This window comes from Cetorhinus maximus, chromosome 5, assembly GCF_964194155.1.
Source record: "Cetorhinus maximus chromosome 5, sCetMax3.hap1.1, whole genome shotgun sequence".
Lineage (NCBI taxonomy): Eukaryota > Metazoa > Chordata > Chondrichthyes > Lamniformes > Cetorhinidae > Cetorhinus > Cetorhinus maximus.
Window position 1 is genome coordinate 18,056,020 of NC_135883.1, and position 17,084 is coordinate 18,073,103.

The window sequence follows — 17,084 nt, forward strand, 5'->3', positions numbered from 1 at the left end:
ATGGCCAGAATTTTCGACTTGGCAAGCGGGGGTGGGGCCCGCTCGCCGAGGCGTAAAATGACACGGGCGTGCGTCCCGACATCACCGCGCATCATTTAGATTTTCAGTTCGGCAGATGCGCAGCCGAGTCAGCTGTGTGCCCATCGAACTGTCAAAGGCCTATTAAGGCCATTTAAAAACTAATTAAACCAATAAACTGAGCTGCCCATCCAACCTGAATGTTGCCAGGCAGGCAAAGAGCCCAGGCGGCCTTCACATTTTTCATGGAACCTCATCCATGGGCGGGATGAGGTTTTATGAAGTGTTTATAAATTGATTAAAATTTTCATAAAAATTCATTGACACTGTCACATGAGGGGACATGTCTTAAAAAAATGTTCTTTTCTTTAGTTAGATTTTTAAAACTTAAACTAATCTCGATTTCTGTGCTCTTTCACACGCATGCGCGAAAGAGCACAGGCCCCGACTCAGAGAACCCCACTCGTACAGGGAGCGCTCAGCGCTTCCGGGCACACGTCACTGGGCGGGCCTTAGTTGGCCCGCCCTCGTAAAATGGCGGCGCAGACCCGATTGCGAGTGCCGATCGGGTCCATGCCCGCCCCTGCACAACCCCCATGACAGGGGAAAATTCTCCCCCATGTATATGTTCTGGTGACTGATTGTGATGCGTGGGCATTTTTTTCCAGATTTTAAAATCTTTATTTAATTGTTTTGAAGTATTCAGCTCCCTGAGGCAGCTCTCTGCCTTCAGGGAGCTTTCATTCAGCACTCACCTGCACACCTGCTTACGTCAGTGCCCACCCTCCTTCTGCCCCCACCCTGGCAGTGCTGAGCATTTCGGCGCACGCTCCACGCTGGCTGGCCATTAATTGACCAGCCAGCATGAAATCATGGTCAGGGGCCGATCGCAGGTGGCGGTCCATTCCCAGAAACACTCCCGGGCCCACCGATCGCACCCACATGCCAACCTAATAATCTTGCCCATAATTTTGGATATTTTAAAATGGAGCAAGAATAATATTTGGAAGAAGGCAATAGAGCATTGATTACAATTAGAAATAGGATATGTAGGTAGAAATATATTGCTGATGCCTGGGGGAGTGATACTGATAGTCTGTAAAAGAAAAAAAAAATTGATAAGCATTGACCACATTTGCCATCGGTGAGCAGGTGGCGGGGCCCGCTCACTGACGTGTAAAATGACACGGGATGATGTCGGGAACCCCCGACGTCATCAAGCCCCATTTAAAATTGAGGCCATTGACAGGATCATTAAAACAATTAAAGGGCCTGCCCGTCCAACGTTAATGTTGGCGGGCAGGCCAGGAGCCCCAGCGGGGACTAGAAAAAACATGAAACCTTATCCACCGGCGGGATGAGGTTTCATGTAGGGATTTTAAAAGTTTAATAAAGTTTTAGTGTAAATTATGAACATGTCCCATCTCATGTGTCATTGTCACATGAGGGGGACATGTTAAGGATTGTTTTTTCTATTTTTAATGTTTTTAGAGCTGTCAGCGATGATCTCCCTGAGGCTGCACTTACCCTCAGGGAGATGTGCGCTCTATCGTGCGCATGCGCGAAAGAGCGCACTCTCGTTTTTGGGGAATCCACCCCACCGCCTGCACAGGGAGCGCATAGTGCTTCCCGCCGGACGTCACACTGGGCGGGCCTTAATTGGCCCACGCACGTAAAATGGCGGTGCGGCCCGCTTCTCCACCGGTGATTGGGTCCGGCCCGACAGCCCAACAGGCAGAAAATTCTGCCTGAGGTACAGTGTTTAGCTTTGGCCTCCATATTTATCATGAGGACATAAAGCGGCATTCAGCTTCAAAGTATAACCTGGATATTTTGAAGTCCTAGGCATTCATTGGCTGCTTATAGAAGCTGTCATTGTTCTTGGAAAAAGAATAGAGGGGAAATTAAAGAATTTCACTCATTAAATTGTAAAATGATGGACTTGGTGGTTAGATTGGCTGAGGTTTAGTCCTAGCTACGGGGGCTCCCCCAACATTTGGAGAACGGGTGGGATCCCTGTGTCACTTCCATGGGGAGGCCCAACACTATTTAAATTCCCTCAGGCATTTAACTGGCCGGCCGCCAGTGGGACAGAAATCCCATCCCCAAAAGCTGCCGGCGAACCAGAGACCAGCAACTCCCCATTGTCGGCAGCATCACAAGGAGTGGTGGCTGTTGCCAGTAATGCTGCTTTGTCTGGCCGGAGGATTGCCGCTGGATCTCTGGGCACAGATGAGTTGGATAGGATTGGGGGTGTAGGGGGGGGGGTCGCATGGAGGGTGTCGCCGGAGATGGGGGCAGGGGGTATTGGAGGCAACGGCAGGGAGGTGGCATTCAGCAACACCCCCCCGCCCTTTCTGATGCTGCATCCCTCAATCAGACACTGAGTGCCTGTCACTGAGGGACCACCACCCCCTGCAGGGTCACAGCACTTGCCAAGCAGCCTTTGGAAGGTGTGGGAGAGCCGTGTGCAGGCTGTTAAATCCCAGAGCTACCACTGAATTCCAGTGGGCTCGGATAATTGGTGTCAAGTGGTTCATTAATGAACCTAATTGACATCCTGCTGGCAGGGTCCTGTGCCAAGCTCTTCCCACCCCCAACTCATTCAGGGACAATTTTCCTGATGCCGGGAATCAGATGCAGGTACTCCCACCGACTCTCGCTGCCCCCGCACTGCCATCATGTCCACTCTTGTGGGCTGAGTTAAATTCTGCCCATTCTCTGTGAACAGGTAGGAGACATTATTATAAATGAAAGAAACTGCGAGCTAAAGATAGAAGTAATTTCACATGCCATGTATACTTGAGAATAAACTGTTACAGCAAATGTGGCAGAGACTGCCATGTTGGAATGGGGCTCCTAAGCCACACCGGGCAATGTTTAACACAGCTTTGACCACCAAGGCGCAGACCATCACCTCACGAGATGGAAGGCTGCTAATAAATAATGTTATATAGGAAAGGGAATGCTGCTCTTATTGAAATCTTTCAAAGATCAAAGTACAATACTTCGAAACAAGTAGGGAACAGGGAAGGCCAGATTATTAACTAAACCAAAAAAGAAATAAGCATGGCTCAATTTGCAATGTAATATTCAAAGTTAACTTAATTAAAATGGTGTTGCAATCCTTAAAAGGTTCACGTATGGTCTAAAGGTAATTTGTAGTGAGGCCTGTAATGGCATGACCACTAAAACCACTGGGGTGAAAATGTTGACTGTGATGCCGGTTATCTCCATTGATATATGCTGAACTCCTTACAGTTCAAGGATAAGATTGAATTTCAGCCTTAGCTGCCATTTGAACACAGATTTCTTCAATAGCCAAGTTCTGCTGCATTTCAACTGAACCGCATTGGGGGGAATTTTCTCCCCGTCGGGGGGGGGGGGGGGTTTAGGTGGGGGCGGGATCGGGCGTGGGCCATTTTATGTCGGCGGGCCAATTAAGGCCCGCCCAGCGTGACGCGTACCCGGAAGCACTAAGCGCTCCCTGTGCGGGCGGGAGAGTAGGGTGAGTCGGGGCCTGCGCTCTTCCGCGTGCATGCGCACGAAAGACTGCAGAAATCACCCTGAGGCACAGAGCTGCCTCAGGAAGATGACTTTGATTTTTAAAAATTTTAATAAAGGAAAAAAAAATTTAAAAGACATGTCCCCTCATGTGACAGTGTCACGTGAGCTGGGACATGTCTATGAATTTTATTAAAAATTTCTATTAATGTTTTAAAACCTTCATGAAACCTCATCCTGCCCGTGGATGATCCCCTTAACTTGGTGTGAAAAATGAATTAACATCGAGAAAGATAAAATCCACGCCACAGAGATTGCTTAGTCTTTGCAGGCAGTTTTCTTTGAGATCAGCTTCATCATTGACCTCAAAATCCAGACCATTATGAACAGATATAGCCTTAAAAAGAAAATTCAATTGCTTTAGAAATATTCATCATTTATTTTGTTTCTGAAGCATTCGTACTTTGATAATGCCAAGGTCCTCCCAAAGTAAGAAATGCCTTTTCTGTCCTCTTCTCTCCTCCCCACATACTAAGAAAGCTTTAAAAGTGATTAGTAGGGGCACAGTAGGGCCTGCAAATTGAAAAAGATAACTATTTTTGTACAAAATGCTAACTCTATAAGTTTGCGCATTATGTACAATATAAAAACTGTTAAGCCCTGATAAACCAAAGAAAACTAAAGGTTCCTTACTGGGTAAGTTTTGCACAAATCTTCCATTTTGGAGTTGAGGCCAAGCTCAGATTAGTCACTGAATGGTGGAACAGACTCAAAGGATGGAATGGCCTACTCTTACCCTTATTTCTTATGTCTTTGTAACAAAAACAATCTTTTCCTCACGAATCGCACGAATCATTGTTATGACTGAAAATTTGACTACAGTCAATCAATTAATCTGGATGCTTTAAGTACTTTTTGGCACACAGTAATTTTAATAATTGTAAGCATCCTCCAATGTTTTCATGAAAAGCAATGAATAAAAAGATGCCTGGCAAAATATTCTTTATTATTGAACTTCTTTATTATTGAACTTCTATCTACAAGGCTGTATCAGACCGAAGTCATTTTATAGTAAGCTAAAAGCTAAACTTCAAATGGTTAAAAAAAACCTGACAAGTAACTTGCTTAAATTTAAACCAGTTGGATTGAAGTTTGTTCCAAAGTGTTTAAACAAACCATCATATTTAGATTTTAAATTTGATATTCTCTTTCAAAATGTTTGATCATTACAAAAATGGTTAGAAAAATGGGAAAAGCGTATGTTACTTGACAGTTTTATAAATTAGGAAGTGAGTTTTATCGTTTTTAATAAATGAATCTTGTTCCTCCAGGTACATTTTGCTTTAACCAGTTGAGCTCTTAGTGGCTTTTATTTGCAGCATACTGTGCCATGTTTTCAATGCTACAGTAAGTTCCCAAATTAAGGTATTCAAAGTATTTTTTTGGAGGGAGGGAGCTAAATATCAGTTAGCAGGTGTTAGAAATGTTTTGATTATTTCATTTTCTTCTCTTGTATTTCTGTGTGATACACAAGCTGTCTTTATCTTGATGAGGAGAAGTGTATTTTACCTTTAAAGACTCATGAGGCTTTCATTTTATTCTTTCATTTATTCAACCAAATGGTGTGTGCTTTGTTTTTTACATTGTGTCAATGATTTTTTTATTGTCAAATGAGTGTTATATACAAATGTCAACGTGTGCGACTTGGCTAGAGTTCACCAGGTATCTGTCTCTTTAATTCATTCGAAAATTTCGTCATCGGAACCCTGGCAATGTCTGTCTTCTCTGTTCTGCAGAAATGTTGAAGGAGTTGAACCAGCAGCGCAGAGCGAAAGAGTTTACAGACCTGAAAATAACTGTTGAAGGCAAAGAGTTTGAAGTCCATCAAAATGTTCTAGCTTCCTGCAGCTTATATTTCAAGGAACTGATCAAAAGGTTTGCCTTCCTCAAGCTGTGATCTGGTCGGTTCTTTTGTAGGGTTCATTCGTGTTGCTTTCCTCTCTTGCAGGGTTATGAAGATAGAACCTCCTGTCACAGGGCCAGTAGCCATTCTTTCTATCATTTCAGATGAATGTATTTCTAAATTGAAACTAAACCCAGGTTTATTTGCCTATTATATTTTTGATTAATAGCTACTTCAATTTAGAGTGAAGAAATGAGATGTTCCATGACTGAGGATCCCTATTTATTTGACAAAGGCTTGCTTTTTGGAGACTTCTTTGGTTTATTTTGAAAAAAAACAGAAAAATATTGTACTGTTGCCTTACATTCATATTTAAATTCAGCTGTTTGAGGAAAGATCATATTCAATTATCATCAGTAGCTTACCAAGTAGTATATTACTTCTGCACCACCTTGATAACAGAATTACTATGGTGTTTGAATTCACTTATCTAACTAGCGCTAACAAAAACCCTTCATGATGTCAAAAAGATTATGGCATGTTAAATATTCCAGTTTTATAAAATTACATACATAGCAAGTTAACTAAAATATGTGAAAAGTAAACAATTACATTATATAATGTTCCTTTCCTGCTTAATTTGAGCATCTTTATAATTTGGGTTTAATGTAATCTATTTGTTATGAAATTATTCCTTAATTGGCATATGTTGATATATTACAATGAAATAGAATGAGCATAATTCTGATTATAAGGATTGTTTAACTCTTATGCTGCTAAAATGGAAATTATGGTTGAAAAAGCTTTTGGCTTTAAGAGACTTTTAGTTTGTAAATTATTTTTCAGTTTGCTTAAACTTCTATTAACTGTTCCATTAAATCCTTGGACATCCTCAGATGTACCATGGATAAATTGGACAAATAACTCCTTGAAGACTGTATGACATCAGGTGAAAGTAAGATTAGGGAAAATGCTCCTATGTGAGTTCAATATATGAAATTTAATATCTGTTTTTGGCTTATATTCTCAATGTAGTGAACTGAATTTTCAATTAGTTATTTTAAACTCTTAAGTCTCATTGAGATTAAATGGCTTGATCATGCTTAATGCAACTAAAGTAATGCTTTTAACTCAAAGTGTTGTATTGCAGAGTAGATTGTTAAGGGATTATATGAAGTTATATCAATTGCCTTTAGCTATTATTTAAAAAAACTATTATCATTTATATAACTTAGCAGCAAGTTTAATTTATGAAATGTATGTGTTTTCTGCATAACTTGAATATTCTTTCAACTTGACTATCATACAGGCTATTTACATGACTCAGTTATTTGTGAATATTTTGTCTATGGGACTATTGGCAAACTATACTGAACATGTGATGTATAATAATTTCAAGCTTGGGACTGGTTAATGTTAAAATCCTTTCATATATTTGATATTGATTCTACAGGTAGTTCAGTATAAGGTTTACATACTGTTAATTTACTTATTTTTAAAGCATGTTTCAATGGTTCTAGACTACAGCTTAGCATTTTTTTTCATTTTGCTATTTTATAATTTCTTATATAAAGCATTAATCTTTGAACATTTGACTAGAATTCGTAAATGTCTACCTTTGTCAATTCCAAACTGGAGAATGAATGATGGCAAAGCTTCAGGATCATACTCTTCTACTTATCCTGCACATTTCTCAGGATAGATGTGTCATCTGAAGGGGGAAAAAAAATCATAGAGCAGTACAATACTTCCTTGTGATCTTTGCTCACTGTAACTTTGTGAGAGCTATATGGCTTGTCACTCTTCCCATGCTGTAAACGATTCACAATTCCAAACAGTTCTGTTCTTCTTTTGTCAGCAGGAATTGGTTACAATTGCTCTTCCATTAGGAAACGTTTTTTTTCATATTTTCCACTTTGTGGACTTGTTTTATATTCTCGCAAGAGTCACAGCATGTTTCTTTTAGTGATATCTCTTCAACTCTTTTCAACTCCATTTAAAGAAGATTTTGATGTCAGCACTTACTCACTCAAAGAAATCAAAGTCACGGACGAAAAACAAAATCTCCCAACTATACATCCAGCATGGAACATAGCAGCCAATTATGTAACTAATCTTTAAAACTGCAACACTGAAAGTATTACCAGGTAAACAGAAAATTAAGTTCTTCTGTAGACCTAACCTCTTTCCTCCAGGTTTTGCGCTAAAACCCCAGAACCGAAAGGAACCCAGGACAGTCTGTAAAAGCTATTATGCATTAGTGTCCCTTATTTCTGTATTGGCCCTTCTGCATTCCTGCTAATCCCTTTCCCTAAATCAGAGATGAGAGTGAGGGAAGAATTGTCTTCTCACCTACATTCCCCATTACCTCCTGGATGAATCTCATTTGATAAGCTCAATGTGTAAATCGCATTTAGTTTTTACACTGATGCTGATGAGTATGCTATGCATCATGACTCAGTTCCTGTTGGAACTATTTACATCTTTTGGGTTTCCAGAATTCCAGTGTCCACTGTAGTGTAGTGTACCACCAATTTGATTTAGGAAAGCTGAATGTAAACTTTTTCACTGAAGAAACCTATTTTTTAATTTCCTCTTTTAAAAAAGCAGCAGTGGTTGTGTTGCAAAAATATATTGTGTGTCTTACACAAAGAATCTTCTTTCCCCCTGAGAAGGAATTAGAAATATTGTTTGTATGGTGGTTGTATGCGACAGATCACTCAGGGAGTCCGAGTTGCTGTGGCAGCATACAGCTTTAACATGAATGTTTTAGCCTGGAGTTATAGATGGTGATGCTAGAGGCTCAACATTCTTTCCATCACATGGCTGACCAGGAACCTCTCCCACTTACTGCCTGCCATTGCTATGTGTTAGTAGAAGGATTTGCAGGTTGCTAATCAACCTGTTTGGCTGAGCTATGAACGCATCTTCCTTGGCCACCAAGTCCTGGGTGGGACTCGACCTTGGAGCTTATGACGCAGAAACGCTACACACTGTACCACAAAACCTCTTAATATTGGATATATACAGCAAGGCTATTCCCCCAGAATACTCCTCAAATGGTGGCATAAAATACGAGGGAATATATATTTGTCAGCAGATGGTGCAGATTCAGTATGTAGTCAGATCTCCTGTGCCCATCTGCTAGCATAATACCGTCTGTAAAACTGTCTGTAAAAGAGCTTTTCTATGAAGATTCTGGTTTATTTTTCCTAGCGTCTCCAACTGACAGCTTAGTGCCTTAGGCTGTTTAGTAATTATCTCTTATTCTCAGTGTAGATAATCCCATGAGTAGAAAATCATCCACTCCAAAGGTGTAAAATACCAAGTTGAAAATTAATTTGTGGTGTCAGAATAATGAATCCTCTGACTTAAGTTGTGATAGGTTAACAAGTTTTGCTTTAATTGCATTTTTTACTCAATTAGAAGCTTAAGTCGAGCTTCATTATTCAACTGCCATCCATTTTGGCTCACCCTAGGAACTCTTGGGAAGAATATCCCCTGTTTTTAATGTTTGAGAGGTGTCTAGAAAATGACGCTCTTTGTTCAATCCATAACAACATCATGGAGGCCATATAATTCTCCATGAGTATATGGATTTTCTTTCCAGCTGTGATGTGACAGATAATTTCTGGAGTATCAAAACAGTTACAAATGTTGGTGGCTGTACACTGAGCTTTGTGAAACTGCCATATTATTCTGCGCTCAGATTTACTATTCTTAGGTCCAATCCAAGATTTTCCGACTAAAACTGTTTCAGGGTTACCTCTTTCCAAAAAGACTGTGATGACAAAAATTATTTCTTGTCACCACATCACCACATTTGGAGACTGAACATCATATCTCACACTGTTGTTATATTTCAAACCCTTGAACCCTGTGTCAGCAGGATAAAGATTTAAGTAAATTACAATTACTGCTATAATTAGATTACATTTTCAATAATTCAGTGCCTGAGCAGTATATTACCGGGTCATTTTTATGATTGCATACTTTTATATTGTAATGAATTGAAAGGCTGAAAACTGCTACGGAAAATAAAAGCCCATTTCAGTAAAACTACGGGTCTACACCGAAAGATTTACTGCAACAGGGTCTTGTAAAACAACTCCCACACCATTAATAAACTGTTATTGTTTGGATCTGTCTTGCAGAGAAGATACATTCAAGTACATGGGTTTTTATGGCGGACCATAGATCAAATCATAAATAGCCCAAGTCAATTTTTTCACCATATGTTAATGGAGAAGAAAATAATGAGGAATAATGTTAAACAAAACTAACTTCTGACTTTCTCTCACTCACTTTTTAACACTTACCTTCCTTATACATTGTATTTCCCTGATTCGTTTTTGATTTTGAGATATGCATTTTAGCAATTTGTTTGTTTGCAATCATAGTCTGCTCTGTTCTGTCAATTGGAACTGAGATCCTGTCTATGCAAAACTACATATACAGCATAGGAGCAAGGGTAGATTGCTTAGTAAAGTTACATTGAGCAAAGCTTTTAAAAGGAAGCTGTCCTTTTCTGTGGCTCCCGATTCTGGACAATGATAAATATTAATACGAGAAAGTCCTTAGCAAAGGTAGATCATGTTTTCAGATACATTTATTCGTACTGTTCTCCTGTAAATAGCCTGATTGATATATTTATACTTTTAAGTGCCCCTGGATAGATGGATGAGAAAATATTTTTCACTAGTTTGATTTATATATAATTTTCCATTCGTAACCTAATAGAAAACTAATGTTCTTGTTGTACAGTATTTAACATCTTACTTTTGCACAGTGAATAACAGAAGCAGTTACGTTCTCAGTTATTTATGTCCCTTTTTACTAGTCAATCATTCAGCTGATTTTGCTTGCAGCATTTTTCTCGCATAAACCTGAACAGATTCAAATCTTTCAAGGGAGCGTCAAAATCCTTTGCCTTGCTTTCAATTATGCATTTAGATCGATTTACTCATTGTAAACAAAGGATACTTTGTCCACAGGATGTTGTGTGAATTTGAAAAAAAAAAGACTTTTAAAATGTCATGTTGCCTTTCACAGCACAAGGTTGAAGCTACTTCAGTGCAACTCCCATTTTCTTTCTTTGATCTGGTGCAGCTAACTTGAAGATGACAGCAAAAGGGTAATACTGTTTAAACATTACTGCAAGAAAAATAATCGTCAGAGGAAAGAGTGAAAAACAGTTCCAGAATTCTATTTGAAGAAAATAAATATGTGTTTCAGAGAGCCTATTATGATTGCAGCATCCAGCAGACAGAGCTGTCTTTGTCCTGTTATGAAATATGAAGTAGACACATCACCATGCATGAAATGTTAAAATAAACTGCTCTAATATTTTCTCTGATATCAGTTTCGAATTAGGTAGAACAAAATAATGTTACAATAGGTATGACTGTAAATCAGTGTTGGCCTTCATAAACTGAAAGTGACAATCAGTGGTTATATTAAGGCATATGCTTTTCCTTTTCAGTATTTGTGCTTGTCGTGTAGTTTGTAGCTTTTGATAGCTATCACGAAAGTGACTTATTGAAGTTCCTGACACAGAAGTCCTTTGAGGGAGTAAAATAATATGCACTTGGCTACTTGTAAGATTTGTGCAGTTCAAGTCAACTCAACAGCATTTAAGAAACGGCGTGAAAGAAAAGTTTAATGCTCTGAATTCTGTGTCAACAAGTCTGTCAGCTTCATAAGTATATGGACTTCATATTTGTCACATATGGCTGAAATACAAAAGCTACAAAGAATAAATTTGAAGGACAGCTTCTTGGATGTCACTCTCGGTTTAATGGAAAATAAATTGAATGCAGAATGTAAACATATGGGTTCTATAAGTTTCATATTGAACACCATTAAATATTTTATTTTGTAGGTGCTGATGTTTGAAAATGTGTGATCGTGGTTAGAGTGCTTTTAAAAGACTAAAGACTTTTTTAAGGCTTAAAAAGTAAATGTTAGCAATCCAATTTAATAGTCTATTGTTTCTGCTTTATAATTGCTAACATTTGTGAATGTAGGCTGAACATATTTATATCATTTTTTGAAAATTTTAAGTATCCCAATAATGATAAGTGGGATAATCAGTGATCATTTTTTTTTTAAATTCTCAAATATTTAGTAAGTTCAAATGTTAAAGCTATTCAAATCATAGTTCAGCATAAGTTATATATTGCACACAGGACACAGCTCTTTGAGGCCTGAAATAGCATTTTATGTCACAATACAGCTTACAATTTCTTTCCTTTCTATTGAAGGACCAATACTCAGGCTTGGGCTTTATTTGCAGGATTGGAGTATTGACCACAATAGTCAACATTGTTTGTCGTTCCAGCTGTTGTTTCACATCTCTTCCCATTGTTTTACTTGTTTTATGCTATTTAGGAGTCCTTTAATGTGGCCTTCCTTGTGGATTAGTCATTGTTGTACTTGTCTGCAAGTTATTTGGTTGACCTATTACATGTCCAAATGAATGTTTTGCCTATTACACAGTGTTCCCACAACTGAACTGACCCCATCTTCCTTCCTTCCTGATGTCTTCATTACTAATTCTATTTCTGTTTCCATCTGCTTTAACCACAAATCTTTGATAATTAACATACATTTATATATATTTATTCAGAAAGTGTTCACTATGAAGAAATCTGTGGTTCTGCATGTTTCTGCATTTCCATAATATTTGGCATTGGAAACTGGTAATCAGTTTTTATAAATGTCATTTTATAAATGTTATAAAATATGAATGAATTTTTGAAAATATTCAGTACTCAAAGGGTTAAAATCACTATTAATTGAGGATGTATTAGAAATTCAATGGCGACTACTCGAGATTTACTCCGTTATGATTTTATCTTAAAATGAAGATATATATGTATAATACTTCTGGTGGTTATAATACAAAATTATTGCATTTTCTACTTCAAGATATAGGGTGGAATTTTATATCACCCCACCCCCCTTCATGAGCTTGCTGGCAGGCAAGGTGAGTGTAAAATCAGGTGTTGTGGCAGCAGTTCTGTGCCTGCTTAGTCTCCTCCAAGACAATCGAGGCCCTTAAGTAGCCAATTAATGGTCACTTAAGGATACCTTCCGACTGCCACCGGTATTTCACTTGATGGCCCTTTCCGGACTGAGGGGAGATCCCTCCTGTTCAGGAACCCTGAAATCCATGTAAAATTCTGGCCATAAATTCTTGACTGATAGTTATACTTGAGTTTAATCAAGATTGTGAGTTCACCAGTTTCAGATGAGTCTGGAGAAAAAGGATAGAAAAGTTGCAGGAAAAGATTTCTTTCCACTTAGCATAAGCATCTGCTCTGATTGATATTGATGATATCTATCCACTGGAATATTCTGTCCTTATGATCAAGAGGATAATATAAATGGGTTCATGAGAGTGGAATAAATTGCACAAAATTAATATAAATGTGTGTAAACCCTGATATTAATGTACCATTGACAACAATAGTGGCACACACGAATAAAAAAGAGCATTTACAATCCTTGTTTCTTAGAGTTCATTAAAATTTTTCAGTCTAAGTCATGAAAAATTGGATTCTATTATCTTCACACAAATACAGATATAAATATTTCACAGTTAGTGAAATACATTTAGGCTGATTTTAAGTTATGAAAAACTTATAATTTAATCGCTACAGTGCTTCTCAGTTACTAGATCTTTCACATTTCTGAAATAATGGCAACATTATATTGCTATCAGTGTAATGTACTTTGTGCAATCCAGATATATTGCTATAACCTTTCAAGCAGTTAAAATATCCTGATTGTAAGATGACTACTGCGTAAAATATTAGCATTCAAATATTTGACATGCCTTTATCAAATTTCCCTGCTATTGATCCATTTAAAATAAACAGGTTAACAACTCCACTAAAATAGCAGAGAGAGCAACTTGATATAAGCATGTTCTGTACTTGAACATTCATACTGTTCATATTAATTTCTGGGCTATATTCAATTACTGAGCAAACTCAAATGTTTGGGCATAATTTTAATGTATAATCAATTAAAATTTTATTCCATGCTTTATTTTCATTCTACTTATTAATCAAGTCATCACATAAAAAAGATCTTTGTGGCTTTACCGTTTCTAACTAAATAATCAATCTGCACTTCATTGGCTGTAAAGTGCTTTGGGACATCCTGAATTTGAGGCACAAATAAATGCTAGTCTTCTTTCTTTCTAATTAGCTTGGACTAAGAAATCTAAAATATTGTCCTTAATCTTTGGGTTAACAGAGATGCTAAAAACTCAAGGCCCTAAATTCCAAAGGACATTTTGTTTAACTTCTGTGTAGTTTGGATTTGAATTGTGCAGTTTCTGTGTTCCTCCTAAAATGCTTATGTATTGCCTGATTTATTTTAAAGGTTATGTATCATGCCTGGTCTATGTGTATAAATTTCTTAGATGTTATTATATTTAGCAAAATTCATGGTCCCAATTTGATCCTTTCTCTGTATTGAGATAGCTGATCTTAAACAAGGCATCAGTAGGGATGATGCAATTGGCTTCTATATTGCTTGTGAGGAGTGAATTAAATTTAAAAGGAGAAAATTTAGTCTTCCTGTTTCTTGTTAAACAACAACTTGTGTTTATATAGCATCTTTAACTAGTAAATGTTGCAAGATATTTCACAGGGGATTTTCAAACAAAATTTGGCACCAGGCCACATAAGAGGTAATAGGGCAGATGACCAAAAGCTTCGTTGGAGCAGTAGGTTTTAGGAAAATTCTTAAAGATGGAAAGATAGGTAGCTGAGAGCTTTAGGAAGGGAATGCCAGAACTTAGTGCCTTGGAACCTAAAGACACATTTCCCAATGGTGCGGCCAGAGAAGTCAGAATTGAGAGCGCAGATAACTTGGCAGATTATAGGGTTGGAAGAGATTACAAAGATGGGAAAGAGGAAGGTTATGGAGGGATTTTAAAATAAGGACGAGAATTTTGAAGACATTACTTAAGAGGGAGCCAATGTAGGTCAACAAACACAAGAGTAATGGATGAACAGGCCTTGATATAAGCTAGGACACAGGCAGAGTTTGAATATCCTCAAGTTTATGGAAAATGGAAGGCCGGACAAGAATGCATTGGAATAGTAAAGTCTAAAGGTAATTAAGACATGGGATAAGTGTTTCACCAGTAGATGAGTTGAGGGAGAGGGCGAAGTCGGGCTATGTTATGGAGGTGGAATTAACAATCTTTGTAATGTTGCAAATCTGTGGACAGTTTGCATTCGTTTACCATCTTTAGTGTAGAAAGACATTCTGATAGGCTTCACAAAGAAAATGGACAAGGTAGGAGATAATGAGAGCTGGGCTATAATCTTGGTCAAAGAGATACGGCGGGATCTTCCGCACCCGCCTGCGGCATGATCTTCTGGCCCTGCCATAAGTCAATGGACTTCTGGCTGGAACGCCACCTCGTCTGTGGTGGGTCCCACCTGCAACCGGGGCCGAAAATCCCAACCATGGATTTTAAGGAGGGTCTTGAAGGACAGATAGATTTAGTGAGAGAATTCTAGAGAATAAAGCCTAAGCAGCTGAAAACTTCAGTGGTAGGGAGGAGGGATACACAAGAAGTAGAGGGATTTTACCAGTGAATACATGTTTGTAGCTGTCTGGTAAGGACAGTGTTAAGTTCAGCTTTGATGCCCTCTATGCCAACATTGGGTGTATAGCTCCCTTTAACAGATGACTATATCTGGTATATAGGACTGCTGGCAGCTGTATTATTTTAATCTAAGATAAGTCATCATCTTAAAAAAAGATAGGAGAACATTGGGGAACGTAAATAAAATGCATTTATCAAACTCCATTTGCAGAGCTTAAGAAGTGCAACAACATGCCACACTTGCATGGTTATTTTGACATTATTTTATCCAAATTTATTCACCCTTTGTATATGGGTAATATGTCTGGCCATTTAAAGTTGTGACTGCCATTGGCATTGATATTTGCAATGTTTTAAGCTTACTTAGAGCCATAGCACTTCTTAATACTTCAGTGCCCTGGAGTTGCTTAAATATTGTCTGTGATGTACAAGAAGTGGGAAGAAAACCTGCCTCATTTTAATTTAATAGGCTAATTTGCATCCAAAAGGCACAGGAGTGTGATGGAATACTCTCCATTTGCTAACAACACTCATGAAGCTGCACACCATCTAAGACAAAGCAGCTGCTTGATTGGCACCACCTTAAACATTCACTCCCTCCACCACTGACGCTCAGTGGCAGCAGTGTGTATCATCTACAAGATGCACTGCAGGAACTCACCAACCCTCCTTAGACAGCACCTTCCAAATCCACGACCTGTGTCACCTAGAAGGACGCAGACAGCACTTGCATGGGAACACCACCATCTGCAAGTTCCCCTACAAGACACACACCACCCTGACTTGGAAATATATCACCATTCCTTCACTGCCATTGAGTCAAAATCCTGGAACTCCCTAACAGTTGTGAATGTACCTACACCAATTAGGCTACAGCAGTTCAAAAAGGCAGCTCATTACCACCTTCTCAAGGGCAATTAGGGATAGATAACAACTTCTGGCCTAGCTAGCGACATACACATCCTGTGAAAGAATAAAGAAAAACATCCCACTGCATGGAATACAGATTCCCATGTGCAATAGTCAGGGATAAAAGCCAGGGATTCAGATCAGTAGGTCTGTACCCCCTTAATGTTGTCCTTGGATCACCAGGGTATTCCTTATGGTGGAGTCTGCCTTGCCCCTGCAATAGTACAGACCTGATGGTGTAATTCTAATGAGCTGGGAGGAGCTGTTCCCAGTCTCCTGCCTCCTTTCTGTGGGGCACTCAAAATGATAGAGTTACAGCTTGCTCCCAGAACCTTCCAATTGACATGCACAGAGACTTCGAGTGCAGGCTGAAGAGTTAAGATGTGTGTTGCTCTGAAAATGGTTTCCCCCTTCTCCTGCCCTTTCTTCACAAATGTTTTGATTCAATTGCTACCTTGATGCTGCCCATCTCCAACAGCGCCAGATTGATCAGACTTACAGCTTCAAACTGTAAATTACCTGGCCATACCACCAGTGTATGGCTCCACCATGGTAGCCCAATGCTGGGGGTTCTCAAAGGCTATTTTAATTGCCCAGAGCTGGAAGTTTGGATGATCCAGGAGCTGGACTGGAGCAGCGCACTAAAATCCCTGGGCCGGGATTTTCCGGTCCCGTTATGGCGGGACCCGCTGCAGGAGATTCAGCTGCCCAGCCAAAAGTCCATTGACTTTCATCAGGAATGGACGATCCTCGAATATACCGTTCATTATGACTAAACTGAGATTTGTTGAAGAGAATTCTTATTTTTTATTGAAAACAACACTATTATCCTACCTTGTCACCATGGAGTAATGAGAGGGTGTTTTAAGCTGATATAACTTCTAGGTGACACAGAGTGCAATTATAGAAATATTTGAAATTTACAGTCAATAAATTCTATCTATAGTCAAATCTGTTCTAAATTTACAAGATGTTGAATAATGTTTAAAAATTAGAAGCTGGGGTAATTTCTACATTTATTTCACAATTAAGATACAGATGTAGTATGGAAATGGTAATGATACATATTGAAGTTTTTGTTCCAAATATTTATGTCATTCATATTCATGGAGCCAT

General features: G+C 38.7%; 1 protein-coding gene across 6 annotated transcripts in view; it reads left to right on the top strand.

The window, feature by feature from the left end:
- klhl29 (kelch like family member 29) overlaps positions 1-17,084 on the top strand; it is a 529,985-nt gene that overhangs the window by 398,332 nt on the left and 114,569 nt on the right. For all 6 annotated transcript variants that reach the window (XM_078541558.1, XM_078541553.1, XM_078541555.1 and 3 more), the window contains one exon: positions 5,319-5,457. In XM_078541558.1, coding sequence (XP_078397684.1) covers positions 5,319-5,457 — 139 coding nt within the window. The remainder of the gene's footprint in view (positions 1-5,318; positions 5,458-17,084) is intronic.